The sequence below is a fragment of the Euprymna scolopes genome, chromosome 16 (assembly GCF_053919585.1).
Source record: "Euprymna scolopes isolate OS-2025 chromosome 16, ASM5391958v1, whole genome shotgun sequence".
Lineage (NCBI taxonomy): Eukaryota > Metazoa > Mollusca > Cephalopoda > Sepiida > Sepiolidae > Euprymna > Euprymna scolopes.
Window position 1 is genome coordinate 50433476 of NC_136497.1, and position 18045 is coordinate 50451520.

The window sequence follows — 18045 nt, forward strand, 5'->3', positions numbered from 1 at the left end:
CAATAGCACGCGACTAATGGCTATCGACCTTGTTTAAAATGATAGCTGTTAGGAAAAAATTCCTTCTAAAAGAGTTTTTATTGTTTTCTGTTTTGCTTTTTCCTGAATTCTGTTCAACAGTTGGTAACCAGGATGGTGACAGGACTCTTAACATGTATCTGCAAAGAGCATCTTCAAAGACTAAATTTGTTCTTTCTTGAGTAGCGGAGAATACAAGGAGACTTGATTCTGGCATACAACATCATCAACAGGAATTTAAATCTACCTTTCTAGGTAGTCATAGTCTCTATGGTCACCCACAAAAGATGCACCACCGTCATTTTTATCTCAATAGAAGAATGGCAGTATTCTTTGTTTGTGTTTCTGTTTTGTGAAACAATTAGTTAGGAAGTTGTGATGATGGCTATCATGCCTTATCATTTTATCTGTCTTTTTACATGACTTTGCTATTTTTTTTTTTTTTTTTTTTGCCAAAAAAATTGAGATTGTATGTGAATGTAAATATCTTCTTCCAGTCTCTTTACATAGTTCCATTGCATTTTGTCTATGTTTTGCCAAATACATTTGATTTTATTTCCCAGCTAAAATGATTCAAACGGTATTTTCTTTCTCTCATTCCAGTGTGACCAGCATGCAGATTATGGGTGGCGCCAGTGTTGGTCTGGGGGTCCTGTACAAAGTTTTCACTTCTTGGACATCACCAACTGGTCTAGCAGCTTTCAAAGCATTTTACCTGGGCAACTTTGCGCTCAATTTCGGTACTCAACACTGGGTCTCACTTATTGCAGGTCAGTTAAAGAAAAATTCATTCTCTGGAGAAATAATTAATCAAAAATGAAACCACTTATCATAAAATCCCTTGAAGAAGAGTGCATTCATTGTAATTGAATTTTTCCATGCAATTCAATATATTGGTAAAAGATTAATACAAGGTTAGAGCCATGTAAAAGCAAGTTATGGAAAAGGGGAAAGGGTGTTATCTACATAGTTCATTATCCAAAGATCAACAACCATGATGCATCCAGGACTGGCTTGAATTATTTATACATCTGTGAGTTGATCATGGCTTCCAGAAACTTGTTCCACAGCCCTGTGACTTGAACTGAAAAAAAATTATAGGTTTCCATGAAGGATTCTCTGCAGAGTCATGTGAAGATGTCACGTGGCACATTATATTTGCTGCACATGATTCTAAAAGCAAAGAAAAGTTGCCATTCACCACTTATGCTCCAACAGGTACCTCTAGTAGTTGTAGGATTTTGTGTGGAGCCCATGGACTATCCATGTCAACAGTCTCTGGTGCTGGATATCTAAAACTAAGTAGGGAGGTAAAGCCTAGGTGTTATATCTAGATTGGGTGGCATTAAACACGTACAGCATGAAGATGACGTTAGTTGTCACAGTGGCAAATGTTTCTATTGAGTTTTTTATTTGGTTGAGATTACTATATAAATATTAATATTTATATTCCCTTTACAGAAGCTTTTGGCTTGTAAACTTAATTTTGCTTTATATATATATATATATATATACACACACTAGCTGTACCCGGCCACGCGTTGCTGTGGCTCAGTTTGTTAAAATGGAACACATTCCTCATTGTTTATTTATTTTATTATTTTTGCAATTTTTTTTATCAATAAAAGTTTGTTTTTTTCCCCCAAGAAAAGGTGAATTTTTTACCATAAATTGTTAGGTGAAAGTTTTTTGGGTTTTTTTTCTTCGGGAAAACTTGCACTTTTTTTAAAGAAAGTTGGCAGTGAACATTTCTTTTTGAAAACAGAATTTTTATTATAAAAAGAAAAGATGAATGTTTTATATGAACACTGTAAATAGTTAGGTGAAAGTAGAGAAAAGTTGGATTTTTTTTTTCAAGAGAATGTACAAATTTTTTTTGTCAATAGATGTTAAGAAAATAAACGGAAAAAATACTCCCATCATTAATTAATTCTGCAAAAAAATAAATAAAATGTTGGTTTAGTGTTTCAACATTTGAACAATGCTCGACTGAATCCGGTGATTGCCGGTCGAACCCTAAACTAATTGGAATCCGGTGCGGGGAGGGGGGGTTACATTCTGCAAGAGTACCATTCCTTTTAATTTTGTCTTTTGTTCAATTTTTTGTGTGGGCTTTTAGCGCTAGCAAACTAATAAATTTAACCAAAATGCAAAAAATTCAACAATTAAATAATTTTAATAAGTGCCCAGCTCCAAATACAAATCCTAGTAAATCAATCCCCTTTATTGGAAACACAAAGGAAGGACGAAACCAAATTATTGCCAGTATGTTTGGGAAAGGTTCTATAGGTGTATCAGAAAGTGGCCATTAAAAATGATGATCAGAACCTTAATAATTCAACTTACTATTTTATGAAGCTTATAATTACTTGAAAATATAATTCAAACCCTAATTTCTTTTTCAATTAAAGGAGCAAAGACCAAATTTAAAAAAAAAAATAACAGGTTTAATAGCAAATTATGCGACATTTGTTTCTTTAAAGCGGTTTTCTTTTAAAAAAAATATAAAGAAAATCAACATATTTTGACTTGCTTATAAATATATGTATATATATATATAAATGCCAAAAAATCACTTGCCTAAAAAAAATATTATTAAATGGGTAGTTCATTTCCTCATTGTTAAGAATTTATCCATATTTATATTTTAAATTCCATATATTTTTTAAATAAAAGGATTTTTTAAAGCGAGGGTCCTAGAAAATCGCATTTTTGTAACATGTTTTGCGCGAAGTGTTAAATAACTGCTGCTGCTAAAATGAAATTTATGAAGTATGGTTTCGTCCAAGGGCATAAATAATGTCTCTTTTTTATTGCGTGTGTTAACCAAAATTAGTATTTTTCATCCTCCGTACTTAAAAAAGAAACGCACATTCACTTATAAATTTTTCTTCTAGAACAAAAAATCCGCTTCATCGATTTTTAAAAAATTCTTTTAATTGATATATTTTAATACTTCTTCATCGACTAATTTTTTTTTTTAATATCTAAAAAAAGAAAACATTCGATGAGATAGAAAAATTTGCCGTCAGCGTCTGGTATTTACTTGATGATATAAGCATAACATGAGCTTTCATTTTAAAAAAAAAATCAACATGTTTTTTTTTTTAAAAAAGGTTTTACACTTTAGACTTTACAGGTAAATTTCTAAAAAAACTATTCTTTTTTTTGTTTTAAATTGGAATATTTTTTTTATTGATCTTTTATCTTCAATTTGTGATATATAAAACTTTGACACATAAATTAATTATTAAAATTTTAATAAACATTTCAAAATGGGGGTGTGAATTTGAAAAAAAAAAACGTTTATCTAAAATATTATATTTGGTTTATTGGAAAGAGCATAAAATTTCACATTGACTCTGAAAATATCGTAAAAATTGAACCAATAGAAAAATTTTGATAGATTTTTAAAGTTTAAAGATTGAAAAATATTTAACTCGTAAAATTCTATTGATTTTATTACGTAAAAAAAATGGCTGCATGAAGGCACGCCGGCATTTTATAAACATTTTGTAAACACTGTTTTTTAAAAAATAAAACAACTTTAATAGTTTATTTTGAAAGTATATTCCATATAGAAAATAAACAACTCACTTTAAAAAGAGAAATTACAATTTTTTTTAATATTTTATTCGCCGTTTTCTGTTATGGGTGTCAAAAATTCTTCCAAATTTCTGATACATCTAGAGGTTCTATTCTTTTTTTTTCTTTCTTTCTTTTTTTCAATATTTTAAGCAGATTTGTCACTCGGCTAGCAGATTTGGTGCTTCTACACTTTATTGCCAAAATTGGAGACGCCATTTTTTTTCACGCACTTGCTATCCAAATCTAGGGGAGACATCATTATATGGCCAAACGATTGCTTCCGGAAAGAGAAAGAATAAATTTACCAAAATTTACATTTATTATTTCCGGAAACGATAAATTAAACTAAATAAATTTACCAAAATTAACATTTATTACTCCCTTAAACTAAAATTATCATTTATTACTTCCAGAAACTTGGTAAACCGATATTACTGGAGAAAATGAATCTTGACAATTCAAAAAAATATTTAAAATTATTTATTTGTTCGAAAAAAAACCCCACAAAAACGAAAAAATAAACAAACAAAAAAAAACTAATAAATGTTTTGGTTTTCAAATGATGCTTGCCCAGGTCAAACTATTATGAATATGTCATTTCAATTTTCTGTTTTTAATAAAAACAAAAAAAAAATTGTTCCAAGAAAAACTTTCCCGTTCTCATCAATTAAATCGAAACATTTCCAATTAAACAATTACGCATATATGTTCTCTTTCACTTTATTTACTTTTAAAGCAACATTGGACTTTCATAAAATAGTTTTTTGGTTTTGTTTTTTTTTTTTGTTTTTTTTTTTCAAACAAATAAATATTTTAAACATTTTTTTGAATTGTCAAGATTCATTTTCTCCAGTAATATCGGTTTACCAAGTTTCTGGAAGTAATAAATATTAATTTTTGTAAATTTATTCTTTCCCTTTCTGGAAGCAATCGTTCGGCCATATAATGATGTCTCCCCTAAATTTGGATAGCAAGTGCGTGAAAAAAAAAATGGCGTCTCCAATTTCGGCAATAAAGTGTAGGAGCACCCCAGATTTTTATGGGTCGCTATTTTTTTCATAAATTGTTAGGTGAAAGTTTTTTTTTGTTTTGTTTTGGTTTTTTTTTCAGGAAAACTTGCACTTTTTTTTTTTTTTTTTTAAAGAAAGTTGGTAGTAAACGTTTCTTTTTGAAAGCAGAATTTGGTACTCCTTGGGCGTTGAGTTCCATGGCGACCAGCATAAAAAAACATGCATCGCTCACTTTCTGATGCAAGCGCACGTAACACTTTTCATTTACTGACGTTGTCGTAGTAACTAAACGATTATTTGTCACATTATTTATTTTGAAAAAAATTTTTACTCTTTATGAATATTAAAAGAAAAATTACTAAACATTTATTAATAATGCCTCACTTTTACAGACATTTGTTTTTAAATTTCTTTTTAAGTGACGACTTTTATCGACTTTTTTTTTAATAGCATTTGTTGATAGGTAAAAAACGAAAAAAATAACTAAGCCATTTACTGACAATTTCTCGGTATCTTGACTTTGATAACATTTATTTGTTAAAAATATTTGTAAAAGTGAGAATTATCAGTAAATGGTTTAGTTTTTTTTTTTTTTTATCCATCCGCAAATGCTATTAAAAAAAGAAAGTCGATAAAAAGTCATTTAAAAAGAAATTAAAACAAATGTCAGCATACTGCAAATGCTATAAAAAAAAAAGTCGATAAAAGTCGTCATTTAAGAAATTTAAAAACAAATGTCTGTAAAAGTGAGTTATTATTAATAAATGTTTAGTAATTTTTCTTTTAATATTCATAAAGAGTAAAACTTTTTTTTTCAAAATAATGTGGCAGATAATCGTTTAGTTACTACGACAACGTTAGTAAATAAAAATGTGTCACGTGTGCTTGCGTCAGGAAGGGAGCGACGCATGTTTTTTATGCTGGTCGCCATGGAACTCAACGCCCAAGGAGTACCCCGAATTTTTATTATAAAAAGAAAAGATGAATGCTTTATATGAACACTGTAAATAGGTGAAAGTAGAGAAAAGTTTAATTTTTTTTTTTCAAGAGACTGTACAAATTACTTTTTTGGTCAACAGATGTTAAGAAAATAAACAGAAAAAATACTCCCATCATTAATTATTCTGCAAAAAAATAAATAAAATGTTGGTTTAGCGTTTAAACATTTGAACAACGCTCGGCTGAATTCAGTCACCACGATGGCTGGTCGAACCCTAACCTAATTGGAATCCGGTGTGTGGGGGGAGGGGAATTCTGCATGAATACCATTCTTTTTAATTTTATCTTTTGTTCAATTTTTGTGTGGGTTTTTAACGATTGCAAACTAACAAATTTAACCAAAATGCAAAAAATTCAACAATTAAATAATTTTGCTCAGCTTCTAATACAGGTTCTAGTAACTCAATCCCTCTTATTAGAACACTCAAGGGAAGGACGAAACTAAATTATTGCCAGTATGTTAGGGAGAGGTTCTATTTATTTATTTTATTTTTATTTATTATTATTTTTTTACAATATTTTAAACAGGTTTGACACTCAGTTACCAGATTTTTTTATGGGTTGCTCATTAACTTATGATAAAACTTGCGAAGTATGTGCTGGAATGCTGGATTGTTGTAAAAATGGAATGGAAATTTAAATTTCGCTCCGTTTTAATCTTTTTTTTTTTTTTAATTGTGCTTCTCCCAAAGAAATATTATCAAGAGAATAACATTCAACAATTGTACTTTATATATATAAAACACGAAATATTAAAAAATATATATGTATATTAACGCAAGAGAAATAATTCCATTTTTAAACGAAAAAAGTCAATTAGGTATATAAAAGTTCCGTTTAGTGACGTCACGTAATGGCACGCGGTGTGAAATAATTGTCCCCAAATAAAAAAAATGGCCCATCCGTACAAAGAAAACCACCTATTTATTATAGAAAAATTAAGTACAATGTTATAATTAAAAAGAGATATATAGAAACACGCATGGGTATAGTAAACATATTATACCAAAATGTGGAAGCCATCCGTCCAGTGGTTATTTAGACTATTAATTACGAACGAACCAAGAGTTACATTTTTATAAGCTTTTTTTTTGTTTGTTTTTTTTCTTTTTCAATAGATTTGTTTTTTATTGACCTCTTTCCTGATATTCACAGGATAGACATGCTTAACATTTATTTTACGATCACAAATGTTTGTATTCTATTACTGAAACTAACCTAACTGGTTAACTCTTCATTGATTGATAATTTCCCATTTTTCTAGTCTCAAGAGCTTTTTTGTTCTTTGCTCAGTATGATGTCTTGCTCTGTGTTTTTTTTTCTTATATTTATTTCTAAATACAAGTCCAGTTTTTTTTTAGCAATTATGGTATGTTTTAATTCTATTTTCAAAATATATATACTTTTTTTTTTGTAGCATTTCTGTGTTTTGTTCCAAATTCCAAAAGATACCAAGAAAATGATTTTCTTTTTTTAATGAATATAAATGATTTAATTTGAAAGTAAAATTTCACTTTACAAAATTAATTCTTCGAGAAATGTAAACTAAACAGTTTTTGGCATAATTTGAAATACAGCAAATAAACTTGGATTCTTATTTTATCTTTTCTTTCAATTCTGTATACATATGTCTATACTGAGAATTTTCTAGCTAATTAGAATGGGATAAATTTCAAGCTCACATAACTTCCAAAATATTGATAATTTTATGAAAGAAATATTCTTAAATTGACTTCATCAGGTATAAAAGTGATCATTAACAAACAAATAAAAAAACTGCCTCATTTTCGACAAATGTAATGTTGTACACGTTTACACACATGTTAACATGGAGACCAAACACATTGTAGACTCCGTCGCAAGGAATAGAAGACAAGTAATAACTCTATTCATTTTTTTCCGTTAGAACACAAACATTTATTTACACCTTTTTAATATGATTCCTGTCCATCTCTCTCTACATTCTTCTTTTTATAATCTTTTTCTTTGTCATGATGTCACTTTGCACATGGCTCTGTCATTTGCATACAGCTGCCATATACACATCCGCACTCTGTTACATAAGTAATTAAAAAAAAGAAATGAGTGAAAAGGTTAAATGACCTCAGAGTTTGTTACTGTAAAAGATAAACAAGCCAAAACCATTCTTTGCATCCTGACTTTTATTTCAACTTTTTAAAGAGAGAGATTGTCTTTAACTTTTCTCCAAACTCTTAACAATTGTTTTTACTTTTGATTTTTGTAGGTCCAGTAATGATAAACACTCTTCCTCGTCATCAATTTGGTAAAGTACAAAGTAGATTGTTTCCGTATTACTTTCACCTTCAGACAATTACTTCTGCTGGTTGCTTGATGTCTTTCCTCATAAAATACCCGATGGGTTCACTGGAAACTTCTCAGATGATTCAGGTGATATTAACATTTCAGTCATGACACAATGTTTATTTGCTACTTTTGGTGCCATTTTGTTTTTATGTTTTAAGATAACTCTCAATTTTTAATGACGGTGTTAACTATTATCTAATATTTTCATCATATCTGAAAACTTTATGAGCACATAAATCTTTGCAAAACACAAACAACACTATCAAATCTTTTTTTTTTTATCGCTCAATTAGACAACGCATTATGGCCATTTAAAATTTGTAGGATATTAAAATATCTACCATCTTGTATTTTTTTTTTCTTTATTATGCCATGGCCATAAAACCGTTGACAATAGACAGAGGCTACTAAACTAATTCGGGAATGCATAAAAGTTAAGAACATCACGATAAGTAGCCAATACAGAACTCCAAAAATGTGACAGTGATACATATTCATTCGCACAATTCTAGGGCAGCATATTCTATACTGCAGAATACAATGTGAAAGGAGATTGCCAATATATCTCTGAGCAAACATCACAGGTTTGGTCTGTTCAACTGCTGCACATTTTGTATCGAGAAACTAATTTCCACAGTGTATAACTAAAAATGCAGACTTTGAACAAGTGAAGATCTTCGTAAATGTCATTTTATCTTGTAGTAAATGATAATTATAATGGAATCAGTAATTATTAGATCTAACAAGCATAAGCATTTGGTAAAATCACATTGCCTCTTGAAAAAAAAAAAACATGAAAGTAATTATACATAAGAGCAACTTTGACTATTCATATAAGATTCATTTCAACAGCTAACACACTGAGTCTTTTTAATATGATTCTAAAGCACAGTAGATAGTTAGCTAGATTTTTTTTTATAATAAAAAAAAAAACTTGGATTTGGACCCTCTGGAAACAGAAACACAATTTGATAATAGAGCAACAATTGTATTCACTAAAGTTTTTAACTTGGACTTTTTTGGTGGGAATTAACTTAAAACCTTATATTAAGCCCATCATATCGATAAATAACTTTTTTTTCTTTAAGATGGGATTGTTTTTATATGCATAGAAACACAATACCAAAACTGAAAAACAAAAAAAAAAATAAAAAAAAATTTTGTCGGTCACTGAAAAAACAGTAATCTAACTTGAAATAATCTACAAAAAAATTATTAGTGACACAAGAGACATTAAATTGCAGTACATTTATAAAGAGTAAAGATTAAATTTTCCTTGCCTCTAAGTTTTATCAACTCCCAAAATAAATAAGATATTGTGATGCCTCCCCCACTTTAATAAAGGTCAATATAGAATTTAGAACAGAATTGGTAATTGTATCGAAATAAAGAACTTAGAACAGAATCAGTAATTGTATTGGAATCAGAAACAATATTGGAATCATCCTATCACTAGTTAATTTTCTTTTTTTTAATTTAAAAACTTGCCTGTTTAATATTTTAATGAGGAGAAAAGGTCAGATCGTTATGTAAGTTTGACATAAATTGATCCCCAGCTAGTATGAAGTGACATTCTTTTGTGTAGGTAGTCAATTTATGTTAAACTAGTATAGCAAATTTGACCTACATCATAATCCCACTAAAAATTAAACAGATTCATCCAAAAAAATTTTATAATCTTAAAAGCTGTTGCTAAATAGAATGTATTGTAAAACATGTGATGTGCACATGTGTGTAATATAGATGTTTTCGGTATAAAATTTGCAAAAAAAAAAACAAAAAAAACATATCTATGCATGTAAAATTCATCTTGACAATAAGAAGTATTAGTTGTTCAGAGTGAGCAATTTTATAAATCTTAGCAACTACTGATCAGAATTTAACAAATGAAGACTTGTTGGAAAGCTAATGGCCTGAATTGTGTAGTGAGCTATGTGATATCGGCCTTTAAGGTTGCACATTACTGTTTCAAGGAGCAGAGGGATCACTTTTCTATATTAATTTAACGTAAAATAAGCACCCACTTTATGGCCAATTTCTTATTTTGGAAACTACTTGTTTCCCGAGATTTTAACTGTCGTTTTCGTTTTCAGCACCTTCAAAAACCTGTAGTAGTGGTAATTTTAAAGAATTTTTCATGGCTGAAAAGATATTGCACCTTTACCAATACTTCAATCATAGTCATTTGTTTTCCTAGTTTTGAATATGAATTACAAAATATTTGATATTTCTCCAAAACCTCTGGCCTTGATGATGGGGGAGACAAAAATTTGCTGCTATGGTTTCAAGTGATCTAAAATAACAGCAAAGGGAGACTTGATTCCAAATATTTATCATATGTTATATCTCCCCTCTTTGGTTTTCATACATAAAGTAAGTTTCACAGTGTATAAGGCTTATTTGATACTGGAGATATTCATAATCGCACCCTATTTCCAAAAGAGGAGAGATATAACATGAGAAAGATTTGGAATCAAGTTTACCCTTGCTGTTAGTTCAGATCATTTGAAACCATAGCAGCAAGTTTTTGTCTCCCTTCCATCAAGGCCAGAGGCTTGGGGAAATATATGCACATACACACTCGTAGCCAAATTGAATATTGAAATGCTCATATTTTTGGTTCTATAGAATGAAACTACTTGAAAATTTGCAGGCTTTTTGAAGATTCTAATACTATTATAGTTAAAATTTTATGACAATTGGTAAAAAAGAAGCTATATTTTCAAACCAATAAAATATGCCCAAATTTACCTACATTCATAGTGTTCTAGCAGGCCAGCTTTAGTTTCGCTGCTTCAGTTGTCTCCCCAGGGACCTTGCTAGACTACTAATATATAAAACTCAATATGTTTGTGTGCCTGTCTCCATTTTTTTTTTTTTTTCAAAGTGCATCTTCTCCAAGATGCAAGATCACAGAGTGGTTCGAGGCAGATCAAATAATTGCATTTTTTGTGGACCATTGTTTTATATATATATATATATATATATATATATATATATATATATATATATATATATATATATATATATATATATCAGTAAAAATAGCTGCTAAAGAGTTAAAATTAAAACAAAATGTAACTTAGCAGGCATAAGTCAACTTAAAGTGGTCTTATACATATGTGCAAATATACATTTTTACTTTAAAGTTGGTTCATTTTTAACTATTTCTTATCCGTCTGAAATTAGTTCAAATAGTAATGACTAAGGCTAGAATGCTATATTATATTCTAGCTGATGGCACCCAAGTCTTATATATATGTTACTTTTGAACTCACTAGTCTATATTGGCTACAATACAATAATCTATAGATTGATAAAAAATATGAAATCTGCATGAATTAAAATAGCAAATTTAAGCATATTTTATGACTGGACGATGCCGGGCTTCTAGCAATTTTAATATAAACATTTACTTTGTTGCCGTCTGATTCTGAATAATTTTTTTTTTAATTTCTGTTCATTGTTTTCCTAACACACAAATCATATTGTATGAATCCAAAGATTCTATTGTTGGCATTGGTTTACCTGATATTTTTCTAGTCAGAATCCTTTCTAGAAAAACATCAGGTACTTACGAGAGGGATCACATGAAGGTTGCCAACATTCCAAATGAAAGTGATTTTTGTAGAACAAATTGGATTCAAGCTTCAGAGACCCAGCTCGTCAGTCTGTGTCATTAACTACTGAACCACTGTCACCTCCTAACACACAAATGAAAAAGAAACTAACTTCAACTTAAAGAGAATCAAAAAGGGACAATCTTCATTCAGAAAAAATGTGATACCATATTTCTCTTTCTATGTTATGCATTATAATGGAATATTTATGTTGGGGACAAAAAAGAACAATCTTTAGAAACAATTTGTAGATTATTTTTTTTATTCAATTTAGCTCATGATAAAAAATTATTTAAATTATTTTATTGCTTTTTATTTTTCAGGCTTTAATCCTTGGCACCAATGTTTCTATGTCAATGTTGAATTTATTGGTATTTGGACCAAAATCTAGCAAAACAATGTTCAAACGACACGAACTCGAGCTAAAAGCCGGAGTTGGACATGAAGTTGGGATGCATGTTGATCGAACAGAACTGTTAAAAGATCCAGAATATGCTGCACTGAATAAACAATTTAGTCGAACGCATGCAGCCAGTATGATATGTAATTTCACTATTATGACAGGAAATTATCTTCATTTGTGGTATTTGTCTTCCAATGGTCTTTAAGCAAAGGAATCTATACAAAAACTACCAATGTATGATCTGTTATCTATTCCCTTTGTAGCAGTTTTTTATTTATTTTTTTTTTTTTCTTGTGACCACATAGCTTTTTTGAAATTCATGCCTTGTTGCTGAAAAATGTTCTTGAAAGACAAAGACTATATATTTTTTATAATTTATCCTGTCCATAATTTCCCTTTGTGGTTTATTTGTTGTAGAATTCACTTAATACAGCATGACTGAGAGAATTGCCAGCTTCTTTTTATCATTCAATTTTGAAAACTTTGTAAAAACATTCTATTTTAATTCTGTATAATTCTCAGTTCAATATTAAAGTTAAAATAAATAAGATTTTCTCTTATTTTGTATTTATCAAGAAAGCTTCTTTTTCTTTTCTTAAACTAAAAACCGAAAACATTTGCTAAATGTATTCTGCTCAATTATTCGATACTAACAGGAATTTCTGATGTTGCTCTTGTGTTGATAAGAAGGTGGGTGAGGAGTAGAAGCACAAACTCTGCTTAGCTCAAAAACATTTACAGAAAAATGATAAAGAAAATAAAATAAATTTATTTTGAGTGGTTAGAAATCAGAACATTCCTTTGTAGCATGAAGAGGTTAAAGCAAAGACACAAAAAAAAAAAAAAAAACTGTAGGTTCATAAATATGTTTTAAAAGGACTAGTTTGAAATTGTGACGATGACTGAACAATGGAACTTAGTGACAGTTGAAAGAGTCGGTCAGGAGAACTAAGATAGATTTAAGATGTAAACAGCAAATATATAAAAAGAGACAGTGTACCTAAGAGAGCGGGTGTCTAACAAAGACACAGATAGGATACACAAGGTCAGAAGGTATGCAAAGGTATGGGTACTGTTTGATCATCCGAGGAAAAAGTAAAACCAAGAATAAAAAAACAAGTTTTTCATGAACCCACAATGTTGTTGTAAAATTCTTGAATACAAAATGAATATTATCGGATTCCTCACAAAATTTTACACTGAAAGTTGTTTGATCTTGGTATAGGGCTTTATTTTCAATTGCTTCCTTGGATGTAGTTATCTTCCTATCCCCTGCCTGCTATCCTCCTGACCATCAGTTTTTCATCTCAACCACTTAAAATTGTCACTAATGCAAAAGATCTCAGTATAGTTGTGGATAACTTTGATAAGCAAGCATGTTTCTGTACTGAATAGTGTACAAAGCCAGGTGGCTTCTCTGTTGTATCCCGAGATCTTTTCTAAGCATGACAGCAGACACTTTCTATTCTGTATACATATTTCTGATACAGCCCATTCTGGGGTATGCCATCCAAGTAACAAATCTCTATCTTCAAAAAGATATCTTACACTTATAAGCATGTTCAACAGCTGACAACCAGGATGGTGATGGGATTCTCCACACTTATACAAAGAATAGCTTCAAAAAATAAATCTGTCTTCACTTGAGCAATAAAGAATGAAAAGGGGGCCTTCTTCTGATACAACATATTCTACCTTTACGGCAAGTTTTATCCTTAACACCTTGTCACAGTCTCTGTGTCACCTGCAGAAGATGTACCATTATCGCCTTTTTCATCTCAAAAGAAAGGCAACATTCTCTGTTTATGTTTCTGCTCCTTGGAACAGCCCACCAAAAAGGGGTCATGATGATGTCTATCATATCCAGATTTAAAATCACCTTGGATAAACATACACGGGTATATAGATGCAATACTTTCTGCCTTTTTACATGGCTATGTTATTTAAAAAAAAACAATTTTTTTTTTTTGACCCAATAAAATTGATTGATAAATATGTTATATAGTAGTAGCCATGTTGAAATGGAAAATTTTAGGGTTCAGAGGAGTCAGATAGTGACATCCGTTGGAAACTGAGAACAGTCATGCAATTTTCAATGAGACCTTCTTTCACTCTTTTAACTGTTGAAACTTGTCGCACGCACAGTTTCTGTATATTCTTTTGAACCTAAATCAAGTGTCGGTATGGTTCAGTATCCACAAACAAAAATGCATGCGGGGTTCACAATGATGGTGATGATGGTAGTGTTTTACAACAACTTTAGTTTACAACAATGATGGTGATGATAACAGAGACACCAGGTGTAAAGGATTTATACACTCATTAGTAACACATAATATAGATTATTGAATACTGTGTGTCCCTACTGGTGTTGCATAGGAGTCTTAACTTCCATCTTTGTTTTGCTTATTGGCATCTTTTATCTATTGTTACATTTTTGGATAGATATATTTAACAAAAAGATAGTATCACATCTGCTTCCTAAACCTGTTGAATTTTTACATTATACACCCGTGTCGTCGTCATTGGAAACCCAGGTGCTATTTGTCTGCTGATGTTTAGTTTCTATTAAAAGTTTATTAAAAATACATCGGTAAAAGAAAAAAAAAATCAGAGACAGGTTACTTTCATGTGCTTGACAGAAAGAGATAGACAGCTTGTCTCACTACAACTCAACTGCACACCTGCCCAGTTGAGGACAGTACTCTAGACATACCTTTCCTGCTTGAAGTCTTACCAAGTGACAGGAAATCTCTATTCAGAAGTCACATGATTTTATCACCTCTGACCCTTAAGTGTCACTCAGACTTTTAAATTATGTAATATACCCAGCAAGTTGTATTTTATACAATTTTCGTTGTTCGGGTTTTATTTTGCTATTCCATAGAGCAACAGATACACTTTTTTTTTTTTTTTTACTATTAAACCTTCAAGCATGATCATCGTTGAAATGTGACCACATACACATCTCCTGTTTATCCAATTGAAAAAATCTCACATAAAAAACTTTAAAAATGAGATTACAACATCGTTTTCTTTTTCATTTTTTTTTTTTTTTTTTTTTTTTTAATATTTACCAAAAGATAATACAATTTGGGAAGCAAGGCAACATATAGGGTTCGCCATAAGAAACTATATATATTTTTATTTGTAACTTTGTTGATAAGCATTTCTTTTATTTTATGTTTCATTCGAAAGCGGAAGTTGTATATATTTATTTGATAAAAATTTTGGATATAAATTTTATTTGGTTTCCAATTTTATTTCCGATTTATATTTTATCTATTCATGTTATATGTCCATGTTAGATTTATAAAGTTAAAATAAAATTATATAGTTACTTATGGCGGACCTTGTATTTGTAAAAGGGGTTACCGTAGACCTTTCTAATATTTAAAAAATAGGTTTCGTGAATCAGCAAAGATGCGTCATCTCGTTTCTGTTTATTGTTTTGCGGTAAAATTTTGTAGTTTTGGAGACATCACAGATTGCACAGGCAGATTCTTCAAGAGAAAAGGTCGACGTCATCTCTGCTGGTATTTTCCTCGATATACTTCATAAAGTCATCGGTAGAACTAGGAATGTTCACGGATTTGTCAGGTGAGCACAAAGATATGGAAGACTTGGGCCTCTCGTCGACACTATAAGAAGATCGACCCAGTTTTGGAGGTCTTTTTGGTCGCTTTGTTATTTTCAGCAGTTGATCCAAATCATCCTCTACACTGCATTAGAGAAAAGAAAACGGTTAATCTTATCAAATTAGTTATCAAAAAAAAAATCAAAAATAGTTTATAAAAAATGTTTAAATGTCTCTAACTTGGTGAAAAAAAAAAAGAATAAAAATTCATTTTTTGTCCACAATTCTGCCTATATTTAAAAAAAAAAAAAAAAAAAAAAAAATCTCTATAATGTACAAACCCATGGAAAAACAAAAAAAAAATCGCCAGGTAGGTTTATTTTTATAAGGAAAATCTTTTGATTAATGGGAATTCATAAGCATTATAACAAAGCTTGCAAGTTTGAATTATATTGAGTTATCTCTTTTTTTTTTTTATAGATTGTTTTCAAAATGGTGGAAAAGACAGCCACTCTTTTGTTACTCATAAAATTTAATTTTTTTTTTAATTTAAAAATAAAACTACTTTATCAATTGATGTGATTTTTGTTTTGTCATGGGTACACATGATATTTTTGTTTCATCATGGGTACACAGATCATACAGATGTTTATATATATAAAATGTGTGTGTGTATGTATGTTTCTATGTCTGCCAAAATCTTTCAACAGAGGTGACAGTTTTCACGAGATCAGTATCGCTTTAAAGCTCGACCCTTCGGATGACAAATATTGAAAAATTGTCCAAAAACATTAATTCCTTCACCCTAAACTGGCCAGTTTTCTACAAGGAGGGGTCGTTTTTTTTTTTGAGTCGCCATTTTTGCAAGTCATCGTATCAGTTGGATTGACTTCACTTAATTTCAACGCTCTGACCTTCTGGTCGGACGATGGAGACATTGGCAACGACACAACGTTTTTTTTTTCCCTCTTTTGCATTATGGGTTCGAGCCTGCCTGCCGACTAACACTTTTTTTTTTCTGTCTCCACCCAAACTGCCTACTGTTGTTTCGCCCACCCTCACTACAACCACTTATTTGTTTAACACCTTTCTCTCCCCTGGATTCCTTACTCAACCCAGGCACCCGCAACTATACCATTTTCTTAAGACATTTTGACCCCCCCCCCAGGATTCCTTACTACACCACCTCGACACATCCAAGCAACGCCGGGTACCCTTACTAGTCTATTATATAAAGGGCAAAATCAGCACGAGTGTTTGTGTATGTCCACGAAATGCTTTTTGCATCGGAATTCTCAAGTCGGTTAGATTCCGTGAGAAGTTTTCGCATACTTCCCAGATCGTAATATCTCAGATTCGCAAACGGACACTGTCTCTATCTTTATTTATTTATTTATTTTTTTTGATCGAGTTCCCATCATGCCATTGTCTCCAGTGTTTGTTTGTCTTTTTCGTATAAATAAAGCGAAACTATTATAACGCAACTGCCTGGCCTTCAGGCTGGGTAGTATCTGTTCTGTAATTGATCTTTGGTCAATGTAGGGGTAACCCTTCATACTGAGACAATTACTTTATTTATTTGGATACTGCCAGAGTCCACCCTTTTTTTTTTTTTTCTTTTGGGAGCTTGTTTTCCCCCCACATTTAAAATGACCTAATGCCTAATTTGCTTTCGTGGGAGGTTTAAAAGCAATGCCATTTCTGCAAGTCATCTTTTGTTTTTGATTGACTATGCTTAATTTGAATGCTTTAGACTTCCAATCAAGTCATGGAGTAGCGGTAACACGTCAGATTTTCTTTCACTTTCTTTTCCGCCTTCACGTCACGGGTTCGAGTTTGCCTGCCTACTACCACTTTTTTTTTTTTTTTTTTTTGCACCCAGGGTATTTCCCCTTTATTAAAGGGGAAATTCTGTATAAGCACCAAAGATTCTTTTCTTTGATTATTTTTTTTAATAGGTATTCCTTCATTATCTGCAGCAAGAATGATGCATAAGTTTCCTCCAGACAACAATCTGAAGGGAAATTCTTTAGCAGATTCTTCTAATCCTATGTTTATATAACAGTTATATTTAAATGTTCTTTTATTTGTGAACTCGAAAAAATATTTACTCAAAATATTAGCAAAGAAAAAAAAAAATATATATTTTCTTTTTTGTATTCGGTCCATTGAGTATTGCGTTAAAATTTGTTTTGAGAAGATTGAAGCATTCTTATATATTTAAACTCTTGGTTGTTACATGTCCTGTTAGTTTTGCCATCCATATGCTTTGTTTACTAATTTATGAGAATGATTGGTCAGAACCACAAACAACGTGTCACTCATGAGTTGGAACTTTTACAGCCAACACATCATTTATTTTCCTTTTTCTACATTATTAATGCATTGCGAGCAATGCAGAGAGAAACTGACATGCATTAGAGTCACGGATTCTGAACAGGGGAATTCGCCCAGGCAAAGTTACTCCCATCACATAAAAGTTAGCAAGTAAAAAAACTGCCAAAT

The 18045-nt window shown here is 30.8% G+C and overlaps 2 protein-coding genes across 6 annotated transcripts in view; one reads left to right on the plus strand and one right to left on the minus strand.

Annotated features, from left to right (window-relative positions):
• The window catches only part of LOC145295943 (transmembrane protein 205-like), a 53658-nt gene extending 41135 nt beyond the window's left edge, over positions 1 to 12523 (plus strand). For all 5 annotated transcript variants that reach the window (XM_080141828.1, XM_080141827.1, XM_080141829.1 and 2 more), the window contains exons 2-4: positions 622 to 788; positions 7861 to 8024; positions 11884 to 12523. In XM_080141828.1, coding sequence (XP_079997954.1) covers positions 622 to 788; positions 7861 to 8024; positions 11884 to 12168 — 616 coding nt within the window. In that variant the 3' untranslated portion in view covers positions 12169 to 12523. The remainder of the gene's footprint in view (positions 1 to 621; positions 789 to 7860; positions 8025 to 11883) is intronic.
• Positions 12524 to 14994: 2471 nt separating this feature from the next.
• The window catches only part of LOC145295942 (HCLS1-binding protein 3-like), a 40985-nt gene continuing 37934 nt past the window's right edge, over positions 14995 to 18045 (minus strand). Inside the window, exon 7 of the mRNA XM_080141825.1 lies at positions 14995 to 15685. Within this exon, the coding sequence (XP_079997951.1) occupies positions 15469 to 15685 (217 nt within the window). The 3' untranslated portion in view covers positions 14995 to 15468. The remainder of the gene's footprint in view (positions 15686 to 18045) is intronic.